General features: G+C 39.1%; 1 protein-coding gene across 6 annotated transcripts in view; it reads right to left on the reverse strand.

Annotated features, from left to right (window-relative positions):
* The window catches only part of SAMD12 (sterile alpha motif domain containing 12), a 380,602-nt gene that overhangs the window by 60,264 nt on the left and 293,803 nt on the right, over window positions 1-26,535 (reverse strand). Inside the window, exon 5 of one of the 6 annotated variants that reach the window (XM_058564836.1) lies at window positions 350-1,598. The exons of the other annotated variants lie outside the window; for them this stretch is intronic. Coding sequence (XP_058420819.1) covers window positions 1,564-1,598 — 35 coding nt within the window. The 3' untranslated portion in view covers window positions 350-1,563. Of the gene's footprint in view, window positions 1-349; window positions 1,599-26,535 lie in introns of those variants that run through there. 6 annotated transcript variants of the gene reach the window in all.

The following is a 26,535-nucleotide window of genomic DNA, read 5'->3' on the forward strand; positions in this document are numbered from 1 at the left end:
CACAGCGTGGCCTGACAAGTGGTGCACCTGTGTGCGCCCACAAACCCCGGGCCGCTGAAGCGGAGTATGGGCACTTACCTGCTGTGCTACGGGGCCGGCCCCTCACCTGAATTTTTGAAGTCCTTATCCTTGGCTTGCTACACCTTACATGAGTTTTTTTCATACTGACAATTAGGAAGTGAGGTTATATTCTTGTTATTCATTCCTGTGGTTCCTTTCACCAACATTTTTGAGGCCTACTATGTGCCTGGCACCATGGCACTGTACTAGATGCTAATACATTAGACGTATTTTACTTAATATAAAAGAACATCTTATTGGCTTACATTATACCAGGCTCTGTGCAGCCTCATAGATGATATAAATAATGTACTACCCCCTCATATAATTTCTAAACGGAAGCAGGAGGAGGAGGGTGGTGAGCAAATAAAAGACTAATTGTTCTCTGAAATGTTTGTACCCAATTGGCAAGAATGTTTGAACTATTATCAGACATTTCATCCCTCTCTTATTTCATCCTAAATCAAGGACATGGGGAAGTCGATGTAGGTAATACCATACAGTCGTGATATAATAATTGTGATGACACTACACTTACCTGGCAGATGTCCCTAAGAGAAGAGTTGAGAACTGAGAAATAAGAAGGCCTCCGCCTGGCTCAAATAAACCAAGTCCATCTGCCAGGCTCCTGTACACCCAAACTCAGGAATGTTGATTCTCATTTTAGATGCATTCCATGAAAGCTGCCTAACCACTTTTTAAATCCTCAGCAGATTAGAAATAGCAAATTAGTACACTTGGATGCTTACAGGAAAGTGACAGCTGTCAGCCTCACAGGGAGAGAGGGAGGGAAAATTAAAAAAATGAAATGCAGACACAAGGTCTACAAAAATATAGCAGACCAGGGATGCAGGCAAATAATTCTAACATGTCTTAAAGATGTTATGATTGTTACAGCTAGTATTCTAGTGTAGCAATCCAGGAGCCACGTTTAACAGGCCAGAGATGTGACCAATGTATTTTAGAAAGATTTCCATCTAGCATGGTTAAGATTTAAAAAGAAGGTTTAACGCCGTGGTCCTCACCCAGGGGACAATTTTGCTCTCTAGGGGACATCTGGTCAAGTATGGAGACAATTTTGGTTGTCACAATTGGTTGTGGGGGTGGGGGAAGTGCCAGTGGCCAATGGTAGAGGTTAGGGATGCTACAAAACATCCTATAACGCACAGGACAGCCCCCCACAACAGAGAACTATTCTGGCCCAAAATGTGCATAGTACTGACATTGAAAAACTCTAATTTAATGGAACACAATTTAATTATTTGAAAAATTCACTTATGTGGCTCATCTCAGTGGCTACTGATGCAGGCGAAGGAGGCATCAGTGCATCTTATCTGTCAAGTTCTTTATACCTGTCAAGGTACCTTTGATCTTCACAATAATCTTATGAGATAGCTGAGGGAGCAAGCACAATTTCTACTTTTGAGACAGTGGAGCTGAGAAACAGGGCTAAATGGTGCTTCCAGTGATGAACAGATGTCCTGACCCTCATCTTGTGCTTCTTCAACAAAACCATTGTTCTTTAGATCTGCTTACTTCTAGAACAAACAGGAAGAATCAAAATGGTACCACTTGCTAATACACATCAATTTTAAATTTTTTTTTTTTTGTGAGGAAGATCAGCTCTGAGCTAACATACGATGCCAATCCTCCTCTTTTTGCAGAGGAAGATTGGCCCTGGGCTAACATCTGTGTCCATCTTCCTCTACTTTATATGGGATGGATGCCACCACAGCATGGTTTGACGAGCGGTGTGTCGGTGCACGCTTGGGATCTGAACCTGTGAACCCCGGGCCGCGGAAGTAGAGAGAGCGCACTTAACCACTGCGCTACTGGGCCGGCCCCTAATTTTTTTTTTTTTTTTTTTAGTGAGGAAGATTGGCCCTGAGCTAACATCTGTTGCCAATCTTCCTCTTTTTGTGTGAGGAAGATTGTCCCTGAGCTAACATCTGTGCCAATCTTCCTCTATGTGGTATGGGGGACACCACCACAGCATGGCTTGATGAGCAGTCTGTAGGTCCGTGCCCAGGATCTGAACCTGCGAACTCTGGGCTGCCAAAGCAGAGTGCGTGAACCCAACCACTATGTCACCGGGCTGGCCCCTATCAAATTTAATTTTAATAAAGTAAAACAAAGTCGTGGGACTTAGGTTCACATACAACAACTCTCTTGTTCACTTGTTCATTCATTCTCCAAAGAGCTACTAAGCATGGAACCAGTGCCAAGCACTGTTCTGGTAGCGAACAAAAAGGGCATCTCCTCTCACGCAGCATGCAGGTCAGAAGTATCTTACACTTGTTTACTAAACATGCCATGGTGACTCTGGATAATATTCCCCAAGAATCCAAACAAAGCCTCACAAAATCCCAAATCCTTTCCCTGTGTCCCATATACCTTCTGCTGCAGTCAGGCTGATAATTTCTAAACAAGCCTCGTATACTTGTGTGATTTATATACTGGTCTTTTCCTCTACCCCTTATGACATTCCTTCTCTTTCCCCTGTCGTCCAGAAAATTTGTACTCATTCTTTGAGATCAAGAATAAATGTTCCCTAATACCACAGCTGGTAGCTTTGTCCCCTGGGCTTTCCTATTATTTTGTAAATATCAGTATACTATTAATTACTATAGGTGTTAGAACTTATCTGCTTGTTTGCCAGTCTTCTACCACTAGACAGAGTATCTTGAGGGAGGTCACAGCTGTATTGTATTCTTTTGCCTTTTCCAGCTTTTTCTCCACTCTGCTTTGTGCCCTGAGAGGCTGACCTCTGTGACCTGCACCAACGGGCTCCCTTTCCCTCCTGCTTCCAGAGGGATTTGCCAATGGGCAGCACCAGTAGGAGTTTCAGAAGGCCGAGAGGAATGACTGTGGAGTTGATCCTCTTTGGCTACCTCCCTGGCAGACCATCCTGAATTGATCAAAGCTCCCTGCATGAGGCCCAGGGCTGCATCTCCCAGGGGAGACCTACTCATACTAGCTTCTCTCCAGGTACTGGGACTCACTCTTCCCCTTGTTCCTTTGAGCCAAGAGGCAGTAGAGGCTCGCCACTGTCACGATGCCTGGGGTACTGCACCACCCCTTGTGACTTTATCTAAACGCGATCCATACATTGGCAATTGGCCCTTTTTTGAAACTCTCCTCAAATTATAGAATTTAATTGAGCTATTTCTCTCCTTTCACAATAGTCTTATTCATTTTAGTATTCCACTGTCTAACAATGTACCTGGCTCAAAGAAGATGTTCAAGACATGTTTGCTAAAAATGTAAATGAATGAATACAGATGCTACAAAAAAATTTTACCATCAGTTTTAGAATTTTTCATTTGTCAAAAAAGCCGCTCTCATCAAAGGCTTCAATCTCTTCAGAAGTAATGAATTATTTTTTTGAACCCAACCAGACACAGTATCACTTATTAGCATTGCTATTCATTGTCATTTTCAACTTTACAGAAAATAGAAATAAGGTGACGTCTGTACTTTCCCTAGAGCATCCAATAATTCTCCTGAATTCTTCATTACTAACCTCAAACACAATGCAAAATCAAAGCACAAAACTTCTGTCCTAACCAAGCCCTGGTCAGAAAACTTCCACCTTTGAGGATATATGTAATGACAGCTGGGTAGACAAGGAAGGGAAAAACTAAATTCAACAATTTCACATTTCACAAAATTCAGCAAGTTTTCACCCAAAGTGAATATGACACATGAAATGAGCATCAGCCTCAAAGACCTTCTTTTGGAGCCTCGTTGGTAGCTGTGTTTTCTAAGTTAGTGAATGCCTGCTGTTAATGTGAAAACTGGTTTCAACTTAATTTGGCAACCAAGAAAACACATTATTTTTTTGTAGCTATTACCATCCGCAGTCAGCACTTTCCCATGTTGTCAGTGACTTGTAGAGTTAATAATAATTAGCTACTGACCATTTATAAAGTTTTTGCAATAGGTGACAGGTCCCATACTGAAAACTTTTCAAAGGTTATCTTCACGACAAAACTACAAGGTAGGTACTAGTCCTGCCATTCCACAGAGGGCCAAGCTGAGCCTGGGGGAGGCTACTTACAGAGGTGGGGTTTGAATCCAAGTCCACTGACTCAGAAGCCACAGGTTGGAAACAGCCCTTTTCTGATCAATAGCTGCTCATCCCTAGTATCAGAGAGACACATGTGGGTCCATAGGAACTTCTAAATTTTCAGTCCATTATATACCAGTTCTTTTGGCGTCAAAGTGTCTGACTTCCAATCTGGCCAAGGAGACCAAGTCACTTAGTTCTGAGAGTGGGTCTGGGATGATGCCAAGGAAGAAGGTAAAAAGAAAAGGAATAATGAAAAAAGAAACTTTACAAATTTTCAAAGGTAAAGTGATTTCTACATGGTAACAAACAACCGGTTTTATTTGTTACTAATCTAAGAAACTTTCCCAGAAAGACAGAGAAAGCTCGAGGCCCATGCTAACTTGACTGTCTCTTTAAATGCTACCCAGGATCTAATATATTACAAAGAAAGTACAATGCAGAACAGATGGAATAGCATAAAGCAGATGCAGATCTGAAGTCTAAATAGAGACGAACAATTCTTCAGTTAACAACAAGAAAATGAGGTGGCGGCACAGACAACATGGAAAAGAATCAGGAGATTCTACACTGGAGAGAAGTTACTGGGAAACGCACACATTATCACAAGTGAACAGAGCAAAAAGATTATTTCATGGCATTTGAAGTGACATCCCCTTATGTCTTCCTGGGGTACAAAATAGGCTTCCGTGTCATACTCAGGAAGAAAGCTAAAGGAAATTTGAAGACTTGAAGGCCATATGTAGGTAATAATGGTTAGAAACAAACTACTCAGGGTTTCAGTGGACCTCTAGCAGAGAGCTCGGTTATTATCAGCATTTTCTCTACCAGGAGGAGGCACCCAAATAATCTTAACCCAAGATTAGATGAAGAAGAGATGTCATTTCTCCAGATAAGTTTTTAATTTAATTAGTTTTATTTTTATAATTTTAAAACTTTTACTTTATGGACATTTCCAAACATATACAAAAGTAGTAAGAATAGGACCATGAATCCACATTAAGCATTATTCAGTTTCAACAAACATCAACGTTTGCCACTAGTTTCATTCCTTACTCCCTCTCCACTTATTTTTCTTAGTATTTTGAACCTGTTTTTATAAAATGCTTTTTCTTAGTTTCTCTGTTTGTAAAATGTGCCTACTTCTTATAGTTGATGTTGGGAAGATAAGTTGTAAAGTGTTAAGCACAGAATCCTGCAACAGAGACTTAATAAATGTTCATTTTAAATCTTATGTGTGGACACACAGAAACAATGGTAGAGGGTGTGGAAAGATGAGAATCTCAGTCAAATGTGGGAGCAGAACAAAATGGGACAGGAACATTAGGTGCTTTTAGGGATCTGGTCTTGTTTTAAGTATTGGCTATTGGGAAATGTGAAACTCTTCAGACACACATTTAACTGAAGTTAAGTAACAGAATTCTGTTCTGAGGCACTGAGACATGTGTCTCAGAAAAAAATCTATTAGTGAGTCAATCCACATGTTTAAGGACTGGCTTTGTATTTATAGTATTGTTCTAAATGCCACCAAAAATGAAAAAAAAAAAAAAAAAGGACATTGTTGCTAGCTTCTAGGAAGTTAAGACTTCCATGGTGAAGGCACAGCAACTACAGGAGAAAGACTCCAGCAAAGATAGAGAGGATCCCATGTGAAAATACAACTGAAGAATTTCATATGTAAGTGCTTAGGAGATGCTGAATCATCGGTCCTGCTCAGAGGCAGCACCGGCAGGGGGAGAGCTGTTGGTCCTGCCTGTGAGGCAGTGGAGATGGAAATGGAGATGGTACTCTCAGTCAAGGTGCTGACAGTAAACGCATAAACAGTCCTTAAAAGGCTCGCACCAAGGGCAAATGCGCGGACCACTCCCCTTCTGAGCCTGAGAAGATGGTTTTAATCATGTAACTTGACACTCCCTTGAGTTTGTGAAAGCTAAAGCTATATTTCATTGCAATTGAAATAGTGCTACATTCTGTTGTTTCTTAACATAAGTTTCAGTTTTATTTTCCGTTTAAGTTCAACTTTCTTACTGTGTTTCTAAAGAACACCTGCAAAAATCAACACAATCTTCTGGTTAACTCTCTATCCATAAGGAAAACAGTTCCTGGGTAACCACCCCTGTAGCTTTTGTTCTATCGGAGCCTTTACCACCCTTTCAGGTGTCTTTGTAATACCAACATTGACACATCCTTCTCTGTCTTCTGTCCCTCCCCAATTCCACTAAAGGATATGCTCAAATCCCGGATTTCTGGCCATCTTTTACCAAATTTTCCACCCTAAAATGTGTCCTCATGTTTCAATTTAATGACATAAATCATCACGTCTTGGACAGCCTTTTGGTTTTTAAAGCCAAAAAGGGAAGACAAAATTGTTTTTACAGCAAACATTCTGCAAGCCCTGGTTAGGACAACCTGGTTAGGACAACCACTAGAGTGAAAATAAGATTGCTGCCATATGCACAAGAGTGAAATAGGTAAAGTCAGATGGCTGGGGGAAGAAAATGAAGTCAATGTACCAGAGTGAGAACTGGAACCTCTGGGACTGGGACATGGGAATCTGCATTGTTGTACACGTTTGCAGAGCAATTCTGAGGCACACCAAAGTTTACATTCCTCTCAGCTGTTCCTACCTGGCTGGAGAATTGACGGAGAAGGGGATGATGACAAAATTCTGTGGACCTGGCAGTATTGCAAGGTGAGGACTTAAATTGAGACATAACTGTCCTTTGTAGAATAGAAAGGATCACCCACAGAGTAAGGTTAATTCTGCAAGCATCTTCCTACGACCTCTACTATCTTGCTCTTCACATGGCCACTGAAAGTTTCATTATCCTGCAAAGGGCAGGACTCAGGTAATGTTGCTCAGTTATTTCCAATGGTGATTACCTGAGGGAGTGGAAATGGACTGCAAGAGGCATTTTCATAATGAGAACATCTTGAATCCAGTTATCCCAGCACTATGATCACTACTAAACTTGCTAAGTATTCCCAACTCTCCTTAGGACTTGTACATCTTCAAAACGTCCACAACTGGCTAATTGGTTAGGACTTGGCCAGACAGCTCCAGATGGCTAATTGGTAAAGTAATATCTCAGAGAGGATTTGTCTTTAATTATGGGCATTTGACATCTTTATGTAGGTTTTATGAGATATTAAATACATTTTCACTAGACATCTATTGAAGCCATATGGCAGCCTTGAATATGTAGAACAAATTGGGCATAATGAAGCATTTTTGATTTATTTATTTTAGAATGGCAAGATGTACTGTTGAGGGCACTTTTTATAAGTTGAGCCTAGAAATTCAGGAGTCTGGGCAATGGAGAAGACATTAGTTAAGTACTGCTTCAGGATGGATGGAGGATACAAGGGCAGACAGCCCAAAGAGCAAGGAGAGAAAGAGATCCAGAACCAATTCTCCATACTCCAAGAGGAACGTTAAAGACACAAAACAGAGCATTGGTGGCGTGTCCTTGTTCTCACCCAATAAGTCAGCTGGAACTAGAGTCTCTCTCTTTGGGTCCATTCAGTCGTTTAATTCAATACTTATTTAGAATCTATTAGTATAGCAAGTAATAGGGATCAGATTCATAACAGGTTCATGGATACTTAAGTGGACCATGAATAGGCATCAGGGACTCTGTGATTCTCCTTAAGTGTATGTAGAATCTGCATATAGGAGTTTTTCTGAAGAGCAGGTCCAAAGCTTTAACGAGGTTAAAAGCCTCAAAACTGAAAAAAGGTTAAGAATCGCAGAGCTCCATATCCAAGACTGTAAGACAATGTCAGACACAAGTGAGTAGTGATGCCCCGCCCCCACCCAGCCTTTTTAGTGAAAGGCATATACCATGTGTTTATTCTGAAGAAGGTAAGTAAGAGACTCCCTAAACTCCAGAAAATTTTTCAAGTCTTATGATGCCATGATTCTCAGAATATAATTTTTATTGTCTGTAAGATCAAAAAATGTCCTAAGGAAATACAACCAAAAGTGGAAGATAAATAAAAGCAGTTAAAAATGAGATGTTCTGAGAAGGCTGAGGCCATCTGGTTTCTATTATTCCTAAACTAGGGTACATCATTTCATCAGCTTGAGATGAAGGCATCACTTCAATAGTATGTGGACAGAGTGGGCTTGCTGGGAAAGATGCAGAGATGGGAAGAACATTCTCTGCTCCTCCTCATCTCTGGCTGTTGAGACAAACACCCTCACTAATCTGGCTTTTCAGCAGATTTCCCTTTTATTTTTATTAATCAGTTTGAAATATACATATATCAATTTTAAATCAAAGATATCTAGGCCTAATTTAAAAGAATTGAATAGCTCTACAAGATTTGCTACAAAAAACATTCTACGATATCCCTCTTCCCTCTCCCTAACTATCCCTTCCCTCAACTGGTTATTTTAGCATTTACCTCCATATCTCTAAATGATACTTCAAAAAAAATGTCAAACTTTCAAAAAAATCAATTTCCCACGATGAAGTCAGAGGACTTAACTTTCCTTCCTCCCTCTACTTCCATCGCACATGTTCTCTGTCTCATCCCCCGTCATTCCAATAATAGTAATTTTCATTAAATCAATATTCAGTGTGTACATTATTATATTATTTAAATGTACCCAACACTGAGCATGGAGAAGACTACCATCACCATTCCTTTCCTGCATGACTATTGTTTTCCCAGGAGGTAATAAATGTCTTTTTAAAAATTTGTTTGGTTTTCTAAATACTTATCACTAACTCAGCCCCAAACTCTTCACCAGTTGTTTAAATATCCTTTCAAGATGTTCTATACTTCAGGTATCAATTTCATCTTCCTGGAGACACTTCTCCTGAAGCCTTGCTCTCAACTGTGCCTGGTGTACCCCATTCCCAGAGACTGTTTTACTCTCTTCAGGAACAAAATCTTTAGCCATTGGCCAAGGTGGGGGCGTGACAGAGTCCTGAATACAAGGAGTGGGAGAGGGGATCTGGGGATCTGATTGTTTTTCAAACTTTCCAATGATCTTATTTTAGCTCAGATATTAATATCTTGGGTCTGCTAATGTATTTACCACGTGTCCATCTGCTTTCTAGCTTCCAAAATTTGTGTACTGTCATCTTCCCTTTTGTTTTCCATGTCTTGATGGATTTATGCCCTTAACATTTTCCTTTGCTGTTGTTTTTTCTGGGATTTTTCAGTAAGGAATAAATGTAGAAGTGTGTATCCAATCTTCTTTCACTGTTTTTGAGAGTGTTTTAGAAATCAATATTACAGAAACCCATGCAAATACTTCAGGCATTTCATCAACAGCTATTTATAAGACAATAACCGATATATGCTTATCTGTAACTTACGGGTGAAGAAAATGAGGCCCATTCAGCTTCAAGTATGTCATTTGCTAGAATGTTATAAACACCAAACTTCTTATGCCCCAGTCCCCTTTTCATTTAACTTTCTTAATTTTAGGCTTCTGTAGAGCATTGCCTTCTTGATAGTCCACGGCTGCATTCAGGTCCCAAATACCTGAGAATTGCCTCATTCAATCGATACCTCTGTCATGCTCTATTACAGCTGATCAACATGGACAAGAACGCAATGAGGCGGAAGCAAGATGTTTTATTCAATCAAGTTTTTGGTCTCTTTTATTGACCCCAATACTTTGGCAGTGTTTACAAAACTTCTACACTCCTCTCATCTAGTTTGTTTTATTCCAGCTAGTACAAATTGTTTGTATAAAAATACCTGCACATCTCTTCTTTCATAGTTTCAGACTGAGTCCATCAGCATGGACAGATTTGGAGCTTTGACTCGTCTCTGTCTGTTTGTATGATTTTGGGTAAATCACTACCACTATAGGCATCTCTCATCTGTGCAATGGGAATTGTTGAGGCTCACAAACTGGTATTCCATGGGTCAATTGGGGTCAGCAGACATATTTAGTGTGGTTGGCACAATAAAAAAATTTTTTGGAATGTGATTGCCTTTAGTGGTGGCAGGGGAGGGGAAAGTACTCCACAGTTTTCTGCAGTAATCACTACTTCCTACTATGGTCTCCAGGTTGCCATCATTTGTGGTCACAAATTCCTATGCATTTTCCACTCCCTAAATGTATTTGAGTTTTTTTGCACAATGATTATTCTTTCATAGCCCCTTTAGCCTCTTTTGAGTTTATGGACACTGTAAATAACATTAGCCAAAATACCCTAGAATCCTGGGAGGCTGCGGGGAGAAGGGGAAGAATCAGACTAGCTGTGTAACTATCTAAAACCAAAGGAGAATGTTATCAAGTAACCTTTTTCTCCTTCTATATATTTGTATTTTCCTTTGATCAATGCCCAAGAACCAGCTGACTCTTCTTTCCATATATTTCAATTTCCTGTATGGACATTAGTGTCAGCAATATCATCACTGCCCACTTTCTTTTCTATCTCACTCTATATTTTTGTCATATTTAGACTGTAAATTCCCAGAGGGTAGGATGGTCTTGTTTGAGTTTTCATCTTTCTTTTCTAAATGTTTATTTGGATTACAATTTTTGCAATATACATACAGCATACTGAAAGAAACATTCCTCATTTTTATTTGGCCTTTTTTCAAGAGGTTAGGGAGTCACAAAATACACTGTGTGCTGAAATTTAGTACTTTTTGGAGCTTGGCCATTAAAAGGAAAATGAATGACACAGATATAAGACAGTCTTTCCTAGCAATCTCCTCTGCACATCCTTGACCACTCTCTAGATCATACACTTAATCTTATAATCCAAAAGACAACAACAGTGACGTATATCCTGGATTACAGAGAGAAAGAACACACAGCAAAAACGGAGAACAAGGATAAAGAAGAGATAAGACAAAATATTATACTGTGAGCAGGCCAAAGGGTAACTGCATCAGTTGAATATAATTATTGGGTAAGTGGACATCACAGGAGTTTCAAATTTAAACCAAATGGAGCAGGGGTAAGTTATCACATCTTTTATTATTAGACTGGGAAGCCATGATTCATGGTTGGAATTCTGAGAACTGCTTGAATGCAAGGAAAGAGTGTGAAGGAGAGAGGGAGTGGAAGAAAAATAATTTTGGACTATCTCATATGTCATCTGTGGGGCAGCAGCTTTTATGTGTTATCCCACTGAATTTTATTTAAAGAGAAGGACCTGTGATGACTAACTGGACAAAGTAGACGGTCAACTAACCAGCCTGAAAGATGAGGAAGGTACAGCTCAGAGTTAAGGAGACCAGGAAAGTGAAGCCCTCTGGGATGTCTCTTTGATGAACTTCGAGATACCAGACATGATAATTGTGAAATGGATGCCAAATCACGGCCTTAAAGGAACCCGGTAAACATTCAGGAACCCCCACAACAATGAACTGTAATAGGCAATGCAGATACACAGATGGGAAAATAAGGAACCTGACTCCAGAAACATGTCCTATGGAAATAGGGGTGAGCATCATGGAAATGGGTACAGTCCTGGAAATAAGGGAAATTGTCTCCAGGATGTCATAATAAGAAAGAAATGAACAAGGCCTGGATCCATGATACTAAGAGTGGCTGGGTTGTATTCAATGTCTACTTTGTGCCCAACATTTTCCTGGAACTCTACGTAAGCTATTTCATTTCATAACAACAATCAATAATACTTAACATTTATTCAGTATTTACTAAATTCCAGGCTGACATCATTTTGCTTAATTCTCACCCCCCATGGCACTGGGCAGGCATGACATTTTCTGCTCTGCAGATGAAGAAGTACCTCAGGGAAGTTAGGGAATGTGCAAATGACCGAGTGAGCACGTAGTTACGAGTGCTGCCTGACATGGACCAACGGTTATAAGAAGTGAAAGTGTGGATTTAGAAGAATGTGAAGGGAAATAAAGAATTTGGTCACAGACCAAATAAGCACAAAGGACAATATTTAAATGATTATTCTGTGAGTTTTCTGACACAAGACATTGGAAATTTTCTAGAATGGATGCCTTGGATGAGGAAACAGGACAATATATCAAGGAAGAAATGTGTATTCCATCCACATTCATGACGATTTTTTGCTTTGTTTTATACATTATGTAATAGCATACAGACAATACAAAATGTCAAGTCTAATAATAATAAACTTTGTATCTACTAGCAGCTTAAGATATAGAAAATTGTACAAAATCCCTTCCCCCTTCCCCATGATCCCATTCCCCATGCTAGCCTCAGATGTAACCTAGATTCTGAATTTTGTGTTAATCATTTCCTTACTTTTCTTTACAGTTTACATGTATGTATTTTAAAATATACACTAAAATTTGCCTGTTTAGGAACTTTATGTAAACTTCACATAAATGGAATGATACTGTATATGTCTTCTTCTGTGATTAGCTTCTTTGTTCAACACCATTCATCCAAGAGGACACACATAGAAAAGGTCCATTTGTTTTCCCACTGTATAGGAGGCCGCTATATGAAGATGCCACAATTGATTTATCCATTCGAAGTCAAAGGATAATTGGGTAATTTCCAGTTTTCTGCTATCAAAATCAAAGCTGCTATGAATATTCTGGTGCATGTCTCCTGGTATACAAGTTATTCATTCTCTAGGCCGTGTTTTTCTAGACTAGAACTTCCAAAATTATGTTGAAAGAAGTGGTGAACTAGCATCCTCATTTTGTTCCTGACTTTAAAAGAGATTTTAAAAATGTCACCCTTGAAGATGATGCCTGCTATAAGTTTTTTTGTAGATATACTTCATCAGGTTAAGAAAGTTCCAATTCTACTCCTAGTTTGCTAAGAATTTTTATCAGGAATTCTTCTAGAATTTTACTGAATGATTCCTGGGCATGTATTGAGATGACATATGGTTTCCTTCTCTAATCAGTTGATATGAAGAATTACATGAAATAATTTTCTAATAATGAACGAACCTTGCTTCCAAGGATAAACCCAAAAATTTATGACATATCATTTTAAAATCCATTGCTTAATTTGGTTTGCTAATGTTTTTTTTACTTGTCAATGTTCTAGATATTTGAAAGTGTGTAATTTTATTTTCTTATGCTGTCTGTATCAAGTTTTGGATCCAAGGTTAATATTGGCCTTGTAGAATAAGTTTGGGAATATTCCCTCTTTTTCTATTGTCTAAGAGAGTTTATGTATTTTGGAATTGAATATCTGGCATAACTCATGGCATGACTGCAAGACCTTCTGGTCTAGTGTTTTCCAGGAGAAAAAAATTTAATTACTGATTTCATTTCTTTCATGGTTATAGGACCATTCAGATTCTGTATCTTTTCTCAAATTAGTTTTGATAATTTATATGTATTTTTAGAATGTCCATTTTACTCAAACTTTCAAATTTATCTGCATAAAGTAGTTTTTAATTTTGCCTTATAATCTGATTAACTTCTTGTGTATTTGTAATTATAGACCTCTATGTCCTTTATGTTGTTTATTTGGGCAATTTAATTTTTTTGTGTGATGAATCTTGTTAATTCATTATTTTTTTCAAAGAATAGACTTTTGATGTTGGTGATCTTCTATTTTTATTTATTAGTTTTTATTATCTTATTTTTTTACCCCATTATCTGCGGTTTTCCTCCACTGCTCTTCTTCTAAATTTTTCAGTTGATGATTAGCTCGTTACATTTTTTTCTAATATAAGCACTCAAGGCTATAAATTTCTTTTTTTATTTTTTTGTGAGGAAGACCAGCCCTGAGCTAACATCCGATGCCAATGCTCCTCCTTTTTGCTGAGGAAGACTGGCCCTAGGTTAACATCCGTGCCCATCTTCCTCTACTTTATATGGGACGCCGCCACAGCACGGCTTAACAAGTGGTGCGTCGGTGCGCGCCAGGGATCTGAACTGGCAAACCCTGGGCCACCTCAGTGGAATGCGTGCCCTTAACTGCTTGCACCACCAGGCCAGCCCCTATAAATTTCTCTTTATAAAGTACTACTTGAGCTTTATCTCACACATTTTATTATGTAGTACTTATATTATCATTTAATTTCCATAGTTTCCACTATGATTTATTCTTTGACCTGTAATTATTTAAAAGTGAATTTTAAAATTTCCATACGTATGCATTTATCTTTTAATAACTGATTTGTTTATATTCTGTATGATAAAATGGGTTCTTTAACATTTGTTGAGACTTGCTTTATGCTCTAGAACATGATTAATTTTTATAGATTTTCTGTATCTCTGCAAAGGAATTTCTACTCTCCAATTGTTGGAACAGCATTCTACATATGTCCTTGAGGTCACACTTATTCCTCGTGTTATTATAGTTGTCTATATTTTACTGAAAACTGTAAGTAAAAATTTCCTACTATGGAGTTGTATATTTCTCCTTGTAATTCTGTTGTCTTTAATATATGAAGCTATATCATTCATTACATATAAATTCAACATTATTACAGTTTCCTGAGGAAAGTTAACTTCTAAGAAAATTCAGCATACCTCTGTATCTCTAGCATATTACTTTTTGCCTTTAACTCTATTTTTGTTTGATATTATTATTATCATGTTAATGAAGGCTTTCTTTAGGTTAACGTTTGCCTGGAATAGCTTTTCTAACCTTTACTTTCAACCATTCTGCATCTCTTATAAATAACATATAGCTGGATTTTGTCTCATGGTGTGTATGTGTGTGTGTTTTAATCTAGTTTGACAATCTTTGTCTTTTAATAGGGAAGGATAATACAACTGCATTGATTTTGGTTACTGAAATATCTTGATTCATTTCTACAACTTTATTTTGTGGTATCTGTTCCACTTTTTCTATATTTCTTCCATTACCACTTTTCTGTCTTGATTTCTTGAGAATTTCTTTTTGAAGTTCTTCTTTCTCTTTGTCGTTTTTCTTCTACAAGCTTAGAAATTATAGACTAGATGCACCCTCTACCACTTGGAGTCATGAAAAGCAAGTCTTCTATGGTGTGGTTTTTTTCTTTCTTAATTCACCTACTAAAAATGTCACCCTTTGGGCTCCTGGTTTTTTGGCTTTTTGTGAAGAACATCTGATTCAGGGTCCTGCTTTAACTCCTGTCCATTTCTCTCCCACACTGTGCATAGCTCTAAAACCTGGACCATGAAATGCCAGCTCTAGGATTTGCTTACCCCTGTGAAGTAGAGATTTCTGTATGTTTCTTGACTTTGACTATTCTCCCTTATATCTCTATATCTACTTATCTATCATCTAGCACACTGAAGTGCAAACTGGGAGAGTTTTCTCTAAACATATGGTCATTCATCTTGCTAGAAATGGAAGACCATGCTTTGGTACTGATGCGATCATTTCCTTATGTAGTCTTGACAGGTTTATGCAGGCCTGAGACAAAGGTGAAAAAGTAATACATTTGATTTGTGTGTCTCCTGCAAAATTTGCAGAATTCTACTCTCAGATGATATTCTTTAGGGATCAAGGAAGCTAAAAGGATTAACCCTAATAAAATATTTCCCTTCTACTAGGTGTATTATTTTCATATACTTAATCTAATCCTTATAACAACTCCATGATATAGTTATTATTACTCTCATTTTATAGACAAGGTACCTGAGACCATATTTTGAGGTTATTAAATTACTGAATTGGGATTCAAACTCTTGCCTATCTAATTCCATAGTCCAGCTCTTTATTCTGAATCATATTGCCTTTTCCCAAATAGAGAGCTCTGAGGGATTCTTTTCAGAGCTGGTATGAACAATCCTGGTTAGTCTTTCACTGGTAATTTTCACAGCAAACAATGCAGCCATTTACCCAGCACTGGTTACAGCTCTGCTAATTGCTAGCACTCATTCTGTTAGCAGACATGGTATTTATTGACTGCAGAAAGAGTCCAGATTGTGGGAAAACATAAACAGTCATAACATAAATAAATGCTTACAAAGAAAACTTTTTTGGGGTCCTAGTGTCAAGCAATTTTTATTTTTGTCATTTTTACTTTTGACCAAATATCTCATATTTAACATGCTTTAAACCTCTGAGAGTAATTAAGCCTTCCATAAAACCTCCTGATGTTGGCTCATATACTAAGTCTCATAAAATACATGTTATCTGTTTATGTGAGAGCCTATGTAGGCCTGCGGGCTAAGTCTAAACTGTTATTGAAGGCCACCTTGCCAAATCTAACGGATGACCCGAGTGCCATAGATAAGCTAATCTTATTTTATTTCTGTGCTTTATCACTGCGGAACGTATCACAGGCAAAGACTTGAGGAAAAGGCTCTCTCTCCCTGTCTTTCCACATGTTCCTTCTTTCCCTAAGAATATGTAAAGTGGATCCAACAGAGCTCCAGCATCTGGGCAGCTTCAGAACAAATGATAAAGATGGCATATGGGCCTGTTTTCATTGGTCATTGGCTGCCTCACCAGTGGAACATGACCATTTCTGCTCAAAGCCAGGATGGAAGCAACATACCCAGAGACAGCTCACCCTCAAGCCATATGGGAAGGGGTTCAATTAGGGATCACTATAATTCAGAGGTCAGTGATCACAAAGGCAAAAACAAATCGGGCAAGTTTTCTATCCTGAGTCTTCATACATGATCAAAGAGACCAACATGGCAGTATAGAGTTAAGTGGAGGGAAGTGAAGGTGCATTGTTTCCATTATATGCAGCCATGTGTATTTGCAAAGCAGCTCCTAACATGTTGTCATACGCCAGGTTATAAAAGGCTCTAAATCCTTCTTTGTGCAAGGTTTGCCTCGAAATACAATTTAGAGAAAAGAAGTATTAGCATGCTCTTCCAGTGGGTGTCTCTAGGTCTGTTATTAAAATGAAATGGGTGTGTTTACATAATCTGGGCATTCAGGAAAAGATTACATAATTCTGTGTAATTTTCCCCAAAGAGTTGAAATTGAACAAAAATCAACTGGACATCTGGGGCTGGGGCTGCTTCAGCCTCTGATGCAAAAATGAAGATGAATTCCAAGTGATCAAAAGCTCCAGAGTGCTCACCCCTGACAATTTTTTCCCTCCTTCGAATGGAAAGCATAACAACTGTTTTTCTGATACATAAATTACAATCAGCTGGCATTAGTTTTATTATTTTTAAGACCTTCTACTGATCAGACCAATAGTCTTTTACTACTAATTGAATGCACACGAAAAGAAAAACATCCTTTTCATGCTTTTAACTGGAATGGAAATCTAGATCAAACTGGGGTGTGCCCTTGTGTATTTTAATATTAGGCAATAATCAGACATTACCATCTTCTCATTAATGTTCATGATTAACATTAATAAGAAATGATTACATGAGAAGTGATGCAAACATTGTATCTTTTTAAACTCGATTTTAAGTCACCCATTTCTGGTCTACATTTGAATTATGCTTTGAACTGTAGCCAAGACTATAGCTATCAGCAGATATAGAACTAAAATAATTAATTCTCTCACCATTTCCTTGTTTTGACATTGTAGGGTGCATTGTCAGTGCTTTATATACATTAAGAAGGAGTAAAAAGTCTATTTTAGCACTGTAATTTGGACACGCATATTTGATGCATTTTGCTTTCTTTCATGTAGCACAATCCCATTCCTGTGTGTCTGAGATTTCTATGTTTCTTTTGGAGGCAGCTAAGGGGAGATGAACAGCTTGGCCCTGTGGGATTCACTTCACCAAAGAGGTAGTCGGTTAAGCCGACAACTTGAGCACAGACAACAACACATTCAAACACACGAACACACATGACTGACTTTCACAAATTTCTCGTCTGCAAATGATTCCCTCCTGACGATACTACTGAGATTCAGGATTGACCTTTGCACTTTCTTTCCACTTGCACATGCGGCTGGGCCATTTTGCTATTTCAGTGGTGATGGGAGGGAGCACAATAAATGCTTGTCGGCTTTATTCTGTTGCCAGTGCTCAGATAAATCTCAAAACCAACAGCCATAACATTTTCTTTAGCTGAACAAGGAATTCCAAAAGCAAATCCCTGTGTAAATGATAGCAAGATGTCCTCATTCTTAGTCAAAATATACTTTTCAGTCCAGTTGTTATGGTGCCACAACAAATGCAAAACATTCCCCAAGTGCCATTTTGTAGCCAAGCAACTCGCAGAGGAGCTCGGTCACTCCAAGCGCATTGAGCTTATCTCCAATAAGCCGCATTGCCCACTCTCTGCTACAAGGGCAGGGATAAACTTGAGTTTAGAGAGAATCAAGGGCAAAATTATCATCATTGATACCTCCAGGATGATTTTGTACTGCAGCCCTCAATAGAAACATGGCAAAGGTGGCCTGGACGCTGCAGTGTACTTAATGACCTGGAGGGGACTATGCCTCTGGACTATCAAGCTTAGGAGAAATAAAAAATTGTAGGTCTGCTTCCAAAAGCAAGCTCCAAGCAGCAGCAAAAGGGAAAGAAGAGGCTCAAGCATTCTTCAGAAATGAGAAGAAACCGGTTTGAGCCCACCTTCTAGAGAATACACATAAATGGTGACAGGAGGTTATTTTTCTATTAGGCAACTGAGACTTATCTCACTATTACTATATATGTACTGTGCCCCAAGCACTTTGGTGGGAAAGGTTCTCTAGAAATAAGAGTTCTTAATAATTGCAGGCTGTGTCAGCCATCTGCACGGGGTCAGGTATCTCCACATTTTCAGTTTGTGTCAGAAGTGTGCTCTAGGTCCTCGAGCAGAAATTGCAAGGCTGCCCTCCTTTGTCCTATGTTAATAATCACATCCTAATCATAGTCTTAGCAGCACTTTATGTTTACATGGACACCTTATATTGTTAAAACTCATTCACATATTATCCTAATTCAATTTCAGAAACAGCTAGTGGTGTTAGTAGGGCAAATAGCATAATTTCTCTTTAACAAATAAGGAAACAGAGACACAGATTTTCCTAAGGTCAAGGAATGAGGTTATTCTAGAATTGAAAGGGTCCTATGAGAACTCATTTTGGTCTCTAATTTCACAGATTAGGAAACAGAGGATGAGAAAGATCACATGATGAATTAGTAAGATAAAAAGAACTGAGATTCTATGAAGACTCAGAATCCAATGCTCTTTTAAAATGATTGTATCACACATGTCTAGAGAGAAGGCCCCTTTCCTTTAAGGGTTTTTCTGCGTGCAGTGGCTGTGGGCCTAGGAATGCAAATGCTATGAGGCAAGGACTCACTCTATCTTGCTCACGATTTCCTTGTCAATTCCTAGCACAGAACCCACTCTGTGATAGGTACACAATAAATATTAGGTGGATCAACGAATGCCTTCTAGATAGATACTAGGCATTTTTAGGAAGAGATTGCTGACATTTGGCATAAAGTGACAATCTCTAGACCAGAGAGAAAAGAGGATATGTCATCTACATGCCAGTCATCTCTGTAAATGACACACATCCAGAAGTAGCTTAGAAACCTGCCTTGGGTTGGAGGGGTTCTGAATCAGGCCCTGAGACAAGCTAGTAGAGGGCTGAGTAGCCTCAGCCATGGTAGCCTTAAATGTAGACGCCCTACTGAGTATGATTCCAGGGATGGTTAAAGACCCTTCTCCAATTTCTAAACCAGTATATCCTCCACTCTCTCAAAAATCTGCTCACCATTCATTTTTCTACAACAAAGGCTATGGTTCTCACCAGCGGATCATTTCAAACATATCTCCTCTCCCACCATCTAGGTATGGAAAGCCACTGTTACATAAAGGAGTTGCATCCTTCACGTGCTTTTGGCAGAAATGAGGTCAATACTACTGAAGAAAGACTTTAATGATCTCTGTTTTAAGGCGAGTTATTTGGAGGGGGTGTGCGCAACTGGAGCTGAGTAACCTTAGATGGTAACAGCTTAATTTGCCCTGGTTACAGTTCATCAGGTCGTTTCATTTCCATTTTCTTATCTGACCATTGTGACCCTATGGTGTAAGTAAAAACGATTATCTTCTTTTTTTCAGAGAAGAAATCAAGGTTTGGAGTGGCTACATCACATGCTGAAGGTCAAACACCTGGGAAAACTTGAACTCAGATTTTCTAATTCCAAGTCCATTGTTCATCTCATTTTCCTAAGGACATGACGTCCAAGGCAGGCAAAGGCTCTTTCTTCCCTTACTCTCTCCTATTTATATGCTTATGCTAGTGCCGGTTGTCTGCTGGTCAGGTTGAAAGCTGCGCTCCAGCAGCTGCCTACTTTTTCTATGGTCAAGGAACTTCTGATCCAAAGAAAGGGAAATTTCTCTGTAAACCCAACCTGCCAGTCTCCTGCAATTTATTTCTCTTGCTTTTCAAACATAGAATATTTTGCTCTAAGCTTATAGAAATTGTTGAAGTTGAAATTCCAATTAACCCCAGCAGTAAGTGCTGTAACTATAAGGGAGTTTTTATTCTTTAGGAAATGAGAATGAACCTCAAATGTTATTGGAATTTGCTGAAACTGGACAGGGATCAGGAATTGGATGCTTCAGTTGACCTGGTTGTTCGCTCTAGAAAGTCATGGAAGAGGTGCAGGTTTTCAAAGCAAATATGACTATTTTTATCATGCAGGCTGTTTTCACTAGCTGTGGTTCCCTGCAATATTTTCATTTTATTTTTACATCAAATATTTTTTTTATTTTTTTTCTCTTTTTCCTTTAAGCATATCATTTAAGCCCAAATTAGGCATCAGGTAGAAAGAGCTGGACAACTGCTCTCACGGATTAAATATATAAACAACAAAAATTCCAAAGAGCCTAGACATATCACAAATAAAATCTAGTTCTGAGTGTGGCTCCATGTGGAATTTCACTTTATCTTAATACTTGGCTAGGACTCATGGAGAAAAATACGTAGTACTCCTTCTCTGGTGCTTGACTTTTAGAGGAATTGTTGTCTTTTGGTAAAAACAAGATATTGCTTTCCAGACTCATTTAGAACCTAGTCCTGATGTGTTAATGGCACATTTTGGGGCACCAATCAACACATATGGTTTGAGCCCCTACTATGAGGAGAGAACCACACGAGGCAGGCAAGGGATATAAAATCCAAAGAAGAGATTCTTATTCTCTAGGTATTTATGGGTTAGTTTTGGAAGTGTATACATGGCCCAAATGTTCTGTTCCTCAATTCCACACCCATGAAAGATGCTGCTAATCCATCGCAGCATTCTTCTTACAGATTCGCTAAGTGGCCTTGCAATCTTCGTCTAATCAGCCATACCCAATCTGAACTGGCACATGAGATGAAGCGCATGAGCCATACGTGAACTAACGTGTGAGACAAAGCTAAAAACAAGAGTAAGAACAACCAAGCACTGAACTCTAGGGAAGGAAGGTACATCTTAGACTCCAGCAATGAGCCTTCTGTAAAGAGGAGGGTTTCCACTGGGTCTTGTTAGTATGGCTAGAACTTGGAGAAATGGAGGGAAAAGAAGGAATAAAGATTCCAAAGAGCAAATGTATGGGTAGAAGAGATGAATATGGAGTATGAACATGGAATAGGGTTTGCCCTGAGGTTGGAGAGTAGAGTTCTAATCTCATTATCTGGGAGTTTCATTCAGAAACTTCCTCTAGTATGGTGTGCTTCCATTCATAAATTCTAAGCATGGAGACACAGTGGTTTCTGGTCTATGGATGCCCACTGGCACCCTAAAGTTAAATGTATCACATTATTTCCAAAGAACAAAGATGACTGAGTCATAGCCTTCATGTCAATAAAATGGGCGACTTTAAAAGACTGTCAAATCTTCCATCCACCAAGCTCATTAAATGAAGCCTTTCCAACTCCTTTGGATCCATTACGGGCAACCTTGATGGTCACTTTTTGTCCCCTCTTATGATAAAATGAAGAAAGCACGAGGTTTCTTGTGCTTTTTTAAGAGACATAAAACAATAAGCCAATCCCTTTGTCTTTTACTGTTTGGGTGTGTACCTGGCTTGAGGCAGCACTGGCTAGGATGACCTCATAACTTCCCTTCAAGCAATCCGATTCTATAAATTTTCACACTGAATTGGACAAGAATCAGCATATCCTCTTTTGAACATCTGCACAATTAGATTGACAAGTGAGTGATTCTGATTGCCTAATGTATCCCTCTCCCCACCAAACTTCATCCATAAGGAGGGTGAAATAGTTCCTCTTACTCTTTTTATCTAGACAAAAATGAAATATCAAGACTGACTGGAAGTGATGGTGTAAAATTCATTAAATTCTCTTGCAATTACCAGAGGTGACATATGTATACTCAGTATCAGTGTTTTGTAGAAAATAGGCTACAGGAGAATCTTAGAGAACTGGTGGATAAAATGCATCTGTTGCTGGAAACTACATGATCCCAGGAAGATAAATAATCTGGCCACAGTTTCCTCTAATTCCCATATGGGTGCACAAGTCTGTGTTCTGTGGTGCCATATCCTGTTATATGCAGGCAGGCTCCTTCTGATTTCTGACTTAATTTCTCTGCTCTCAGCTATGTTTGTTCAGGAATGGTCAGAAGAGCGAGCCTGGAATATTAGTCGCATGGGTGGACTTCTAGACTGGATCTCCTAAATCTGAGTGGTTTGTAAATCCATTTTGCCCAAATTGCATAGTGGATGCTCGTGAGTCTTGAATTAACTTTCCATGGGAGATCTGAAAGTCCCCGTGTTATAGCAATCATACAAACTTTGGGGAGGATACAGGGATTTATTTTTAAGAAGCAGGTAAGCAGAAAAAGCCAAACAATCCATATAGCAGCTTGAAGGTTTGTTGTATTTAACAAACTATGAATGTTGCTGTTAAAAAAGAAGGAACTAATGCTATTTTCTCAGGTCACTGTGGCTTCAAGGGACTTCCCTAAAAAGCTTTTCCTCATTCTAATGCCATTCCTCCAAACAAGACCTACTAATTTGGAATGGCATGCTTGAAAAACTGTCCTGCCACAGATGATGTGGGATAGCGGAAATGGACACAGACTTTGGAGACAAAAGGGCTTAGTTTCAACACCAGATCTGCCCCTTTCTGTGTGACAATTTCTAACTGTGTGACAGTAGGCAATCTGCTTAAATTCAGTCATCCTTGGCTTTCTTGTCTGTAAGCTGGGAATAATAATTTACCAATTTCACAGAGTTATTGCAGAGACTGAATGGGACCTAGTCCAGTATTGGGCACGGGGTGGGTGTACAATAATTGGTAGCTATTACTATTATAAACGTCTGACCCTGTGAGAACTCTTGTTTGATACTTAGAGAATGACAAGGCATGGCGGGTTGTATAACTGTGGTGCTTGAGTCTGGTGGGCGGGGATAAGCATATGTTAGCAAGCTGTGCTGGACTCTTCTGTCGAGATTCGGTTAGGGACGGCAATTTTCTTGTCTTTTTGGGGCCTGTTCGTCTCTGAATGTGGTTTGTTTCCTGTTTCTCATCAATCCCTCTTCTTTCCCTCTTCTGAAACCCATCCAACCTTCTTTTCCTTTCCAGCATCTTCAAGAAAAATAATAAAGGCTAACACTACCACTCCCTTGCCCTATTGAGATGAGAACATTTTCTTCCGTTACCCCTGAGGCGATGTGTCATAAACTGGCAGTGCTCTCCTGCTCCTTTTAACTGGGAAGCCAGGGTGTTGGGACCAGGAAGCTGTGAGTACAAAGGGGTTGGATTCAAGGAGGAAGGAAGAAAGCATGACCGTCGGCTGGATTTGTGGTTCTTGATCGATACCTATGCACCAGAAGAATTGGGTAGATGCTGTGAGAATGGTAAGGGAGTTTTGGAGAAGTTAGATTAAGGATCCACAGTCTAGGGCCGGCCCTGTGGCTTAGCGGTTAAGTGTGCGTGCTCCGTTGCTGGCGGCCCTGGGTTCGGATCCTGGGCGCGTACCGACGCACCGCTTCTCTAGCCATGCTGAGGCCACGTCCCACAGGCAGCAACTAGAAGGATGTGCAGCTATGACATACAACTATCTACTGGGGCTTTGGGGGAAAAAAATAAATAAATTAATTAAAACAAACAAAAAAAAGGATCCACAGTCTAAATGCCCATCATAGCATCTACATTTAGAATCAAAATTTGGTTTCTCTAGTGAGTGAGTATTCCATCTGAAATCACCGATCAGTAGCTACCATATTGAAAGAGCTCACTCAAGCCCTTGCCCTAGCACTTACTATTTCTATGACCCCACAAATTCCTTTCTCAGCTGTAACGTTGAGTTGTTAAGGATTAAGATAACATATGTGAAGCACCCTGTGCCAGGAATATAAGAAATGATCAGCAAACTTAGTACCTGGAACCAAGAAACTAAGGAAGAATGTTCTCTAAACCAACAACAAAATGAAAAATGAGAAGTCAGAGCAAAGAGCTAAGGACAGTAAAAAGAAATAGCTTACTGATGAAAGCAGTTGGGATCGTCCTGGGAGTTAGAAGGAAACCCTGAACTTGACATTCATCATCTCCACCTCCTGACAGAAACACCCGGTGCCCTGTTTTTACCAACCTGTATAACTCACATTAATTTGTAATAAAGAGTAAAGAGAGGACTAGGGAAAGGGACACTTATGAGACACATCTATAGGGGAGTCTGTTGTTGTTTAATATTTTGGTTTTCTGTTATTGTTATTTATTTTTTTGTTTGTTTTCCTTGTTGTCCTCGGGGGATACTGGCAAAGTGTGGATTTTCATGAAATTATGAATGGGCAAGCTTTCAGGAACTTCCTGGTTCATGGGAAAGCCCCTAATAAATATATGGCCTGGAGAGTCATACTTTCTACCACGTTTAACCTGGCCTTGGCCCCTAAGGATAGGAAAATAACACAGAAAACTTCTGCTTTTCTGGATTGTTTAACTTAAATCCTCTGTTCTTGGTAGATACAAGTTGGCCATTGAAAATAAGATTGTCACTAGACACCAGGGACTGACCGTCCTGAAGGCCAAGCTTGGGCCTCTGAGCAGTAAATTTAGCTATCACAAAAATAACAATGGAAATGATGATAAGTGATGATAATAACAGCTACTAACTATGATGCCAGTTTCTGTGCTAAAAACTTTATAGATATTATCTTCAATCCTCAAAACAATGCTGCAAGGTAGATATTATTATCCCCATTTTACAAATGCAAAAATCGAGGCTTAGAGACGTTAACATGCAAAGGTCACAGTTAGCTTCCAGTAGTGTTGGAATGAAATTCAGGTCCATAGGACAATAAAGTTTTTTTTACGCCATCTGTCTGTGATGACCTTCAGAAAGTCAGATCTTTTCAAAGTCATGGAAATTCAGATTTTGATTGCCTTGGACTCTCTCGCCCATCAATTTTTTTTTTTCCTTCTGGAATTGAAACTTGCAACCATTGGGGACTAGGGCTCCAAGGCAGTGATTTCCAATTTCTTGAAAACCATCATAAACTACAATTAGTTCATAATAGTTAGCAAGGAACAAATGCTTCTTTAAAAAAACATCCATTCACTTAAAATGATTTTTAATTTTATAATGACTTGTATATAATTATAGCAGAACACAGCTATTTAGTTAGAAAAAAATGACTTCAAAGATGAGAACCCATTTACTGTTTATTTGCTCTGGAGTTCTAATTACTTTGAAAACTACCAAAACTTCATATACGATTACTAACAGCATTCAATAACAGCTTTGAGGGACGCTGAACCAATTTTTTTTTCCGGCTCCATTAACATGGGGAAAATAAATAATAAATGATAAATACCAGAGGCACGTATTCACTATGTCATTCCTTTCCCGCTCTGTTGCCAGTTCAGGTCTCCTGTGCTAGAAAAATGAAAAATAAAACCCAAACGTCTACCTGGTCATTTTCAAAATGAGACCAACGAAACAAGACTGGCGAAGAACACTAAACATGGTATTGTTTTTCTGTAATATATTAGCAAATCCTGGTAGCTTCAATTTGGTTTCATTACATTTCCAATATGTGCACGTATGAATTCATCTTCTTTTTTCTCATAGTTAAGATTTATGCACTTTATTAATCACTTTGTGACAGTCATCTTACCAGTTTCATTTAACAGAGTAAACCAGTCAAACCTCGTCAGACTTCTGAGGATGTCACATGGCAAACTTTGGATTCCTAGCAACTTGAATTGCTCTTGCCAATATGAGATTTTTCAGAGTGATCCATCTTAGGGCCATCTAATATATCACATCTGCCTCTGCTCTTTTCCTAATTGATAGGTTGAAAGAGAGACACCCGCTAGATCTCGCAAATGTCCCCCGAAGCAGCCTCAGGATAGAGGTTCCTTGGCAGCAGCAGCTTAAAATGGCAGGCAGTTAAACGTTCTGTTTTCCAAATGTACAGTAATTTGAATGATATCAGGTGCCTGTGTGGATTCAGCGAGCCCACACTTCCCAAAGAGCTTTGATAAGCAACAGCAACCTTCCATGCATTCACAGCATGCTCAGGTGGTTTAAAAACATGTTGCCAGGTGTGATGGACCAGTCATTCATTACAGTTTCTTAGCTTACAGTAATGCTAACCATATTCAGGGGCTGCTGACCCTTTCTTGGTTGCTGTCACT

This window comes from Diceros bicornis, chromosome 21, assembly GCF_020826845.1.
Source record: "Diceros bicornis minor isolate mBicDic1 chromosome 21, mDicBic1.mat.cur, whole genome shotgun sequence".
NCBI lineage: Eukaryota > Metazoa > Chordata > Mammalia > Perissodactyla > Rhinocerotidae > Diceros > Diceros bicornis.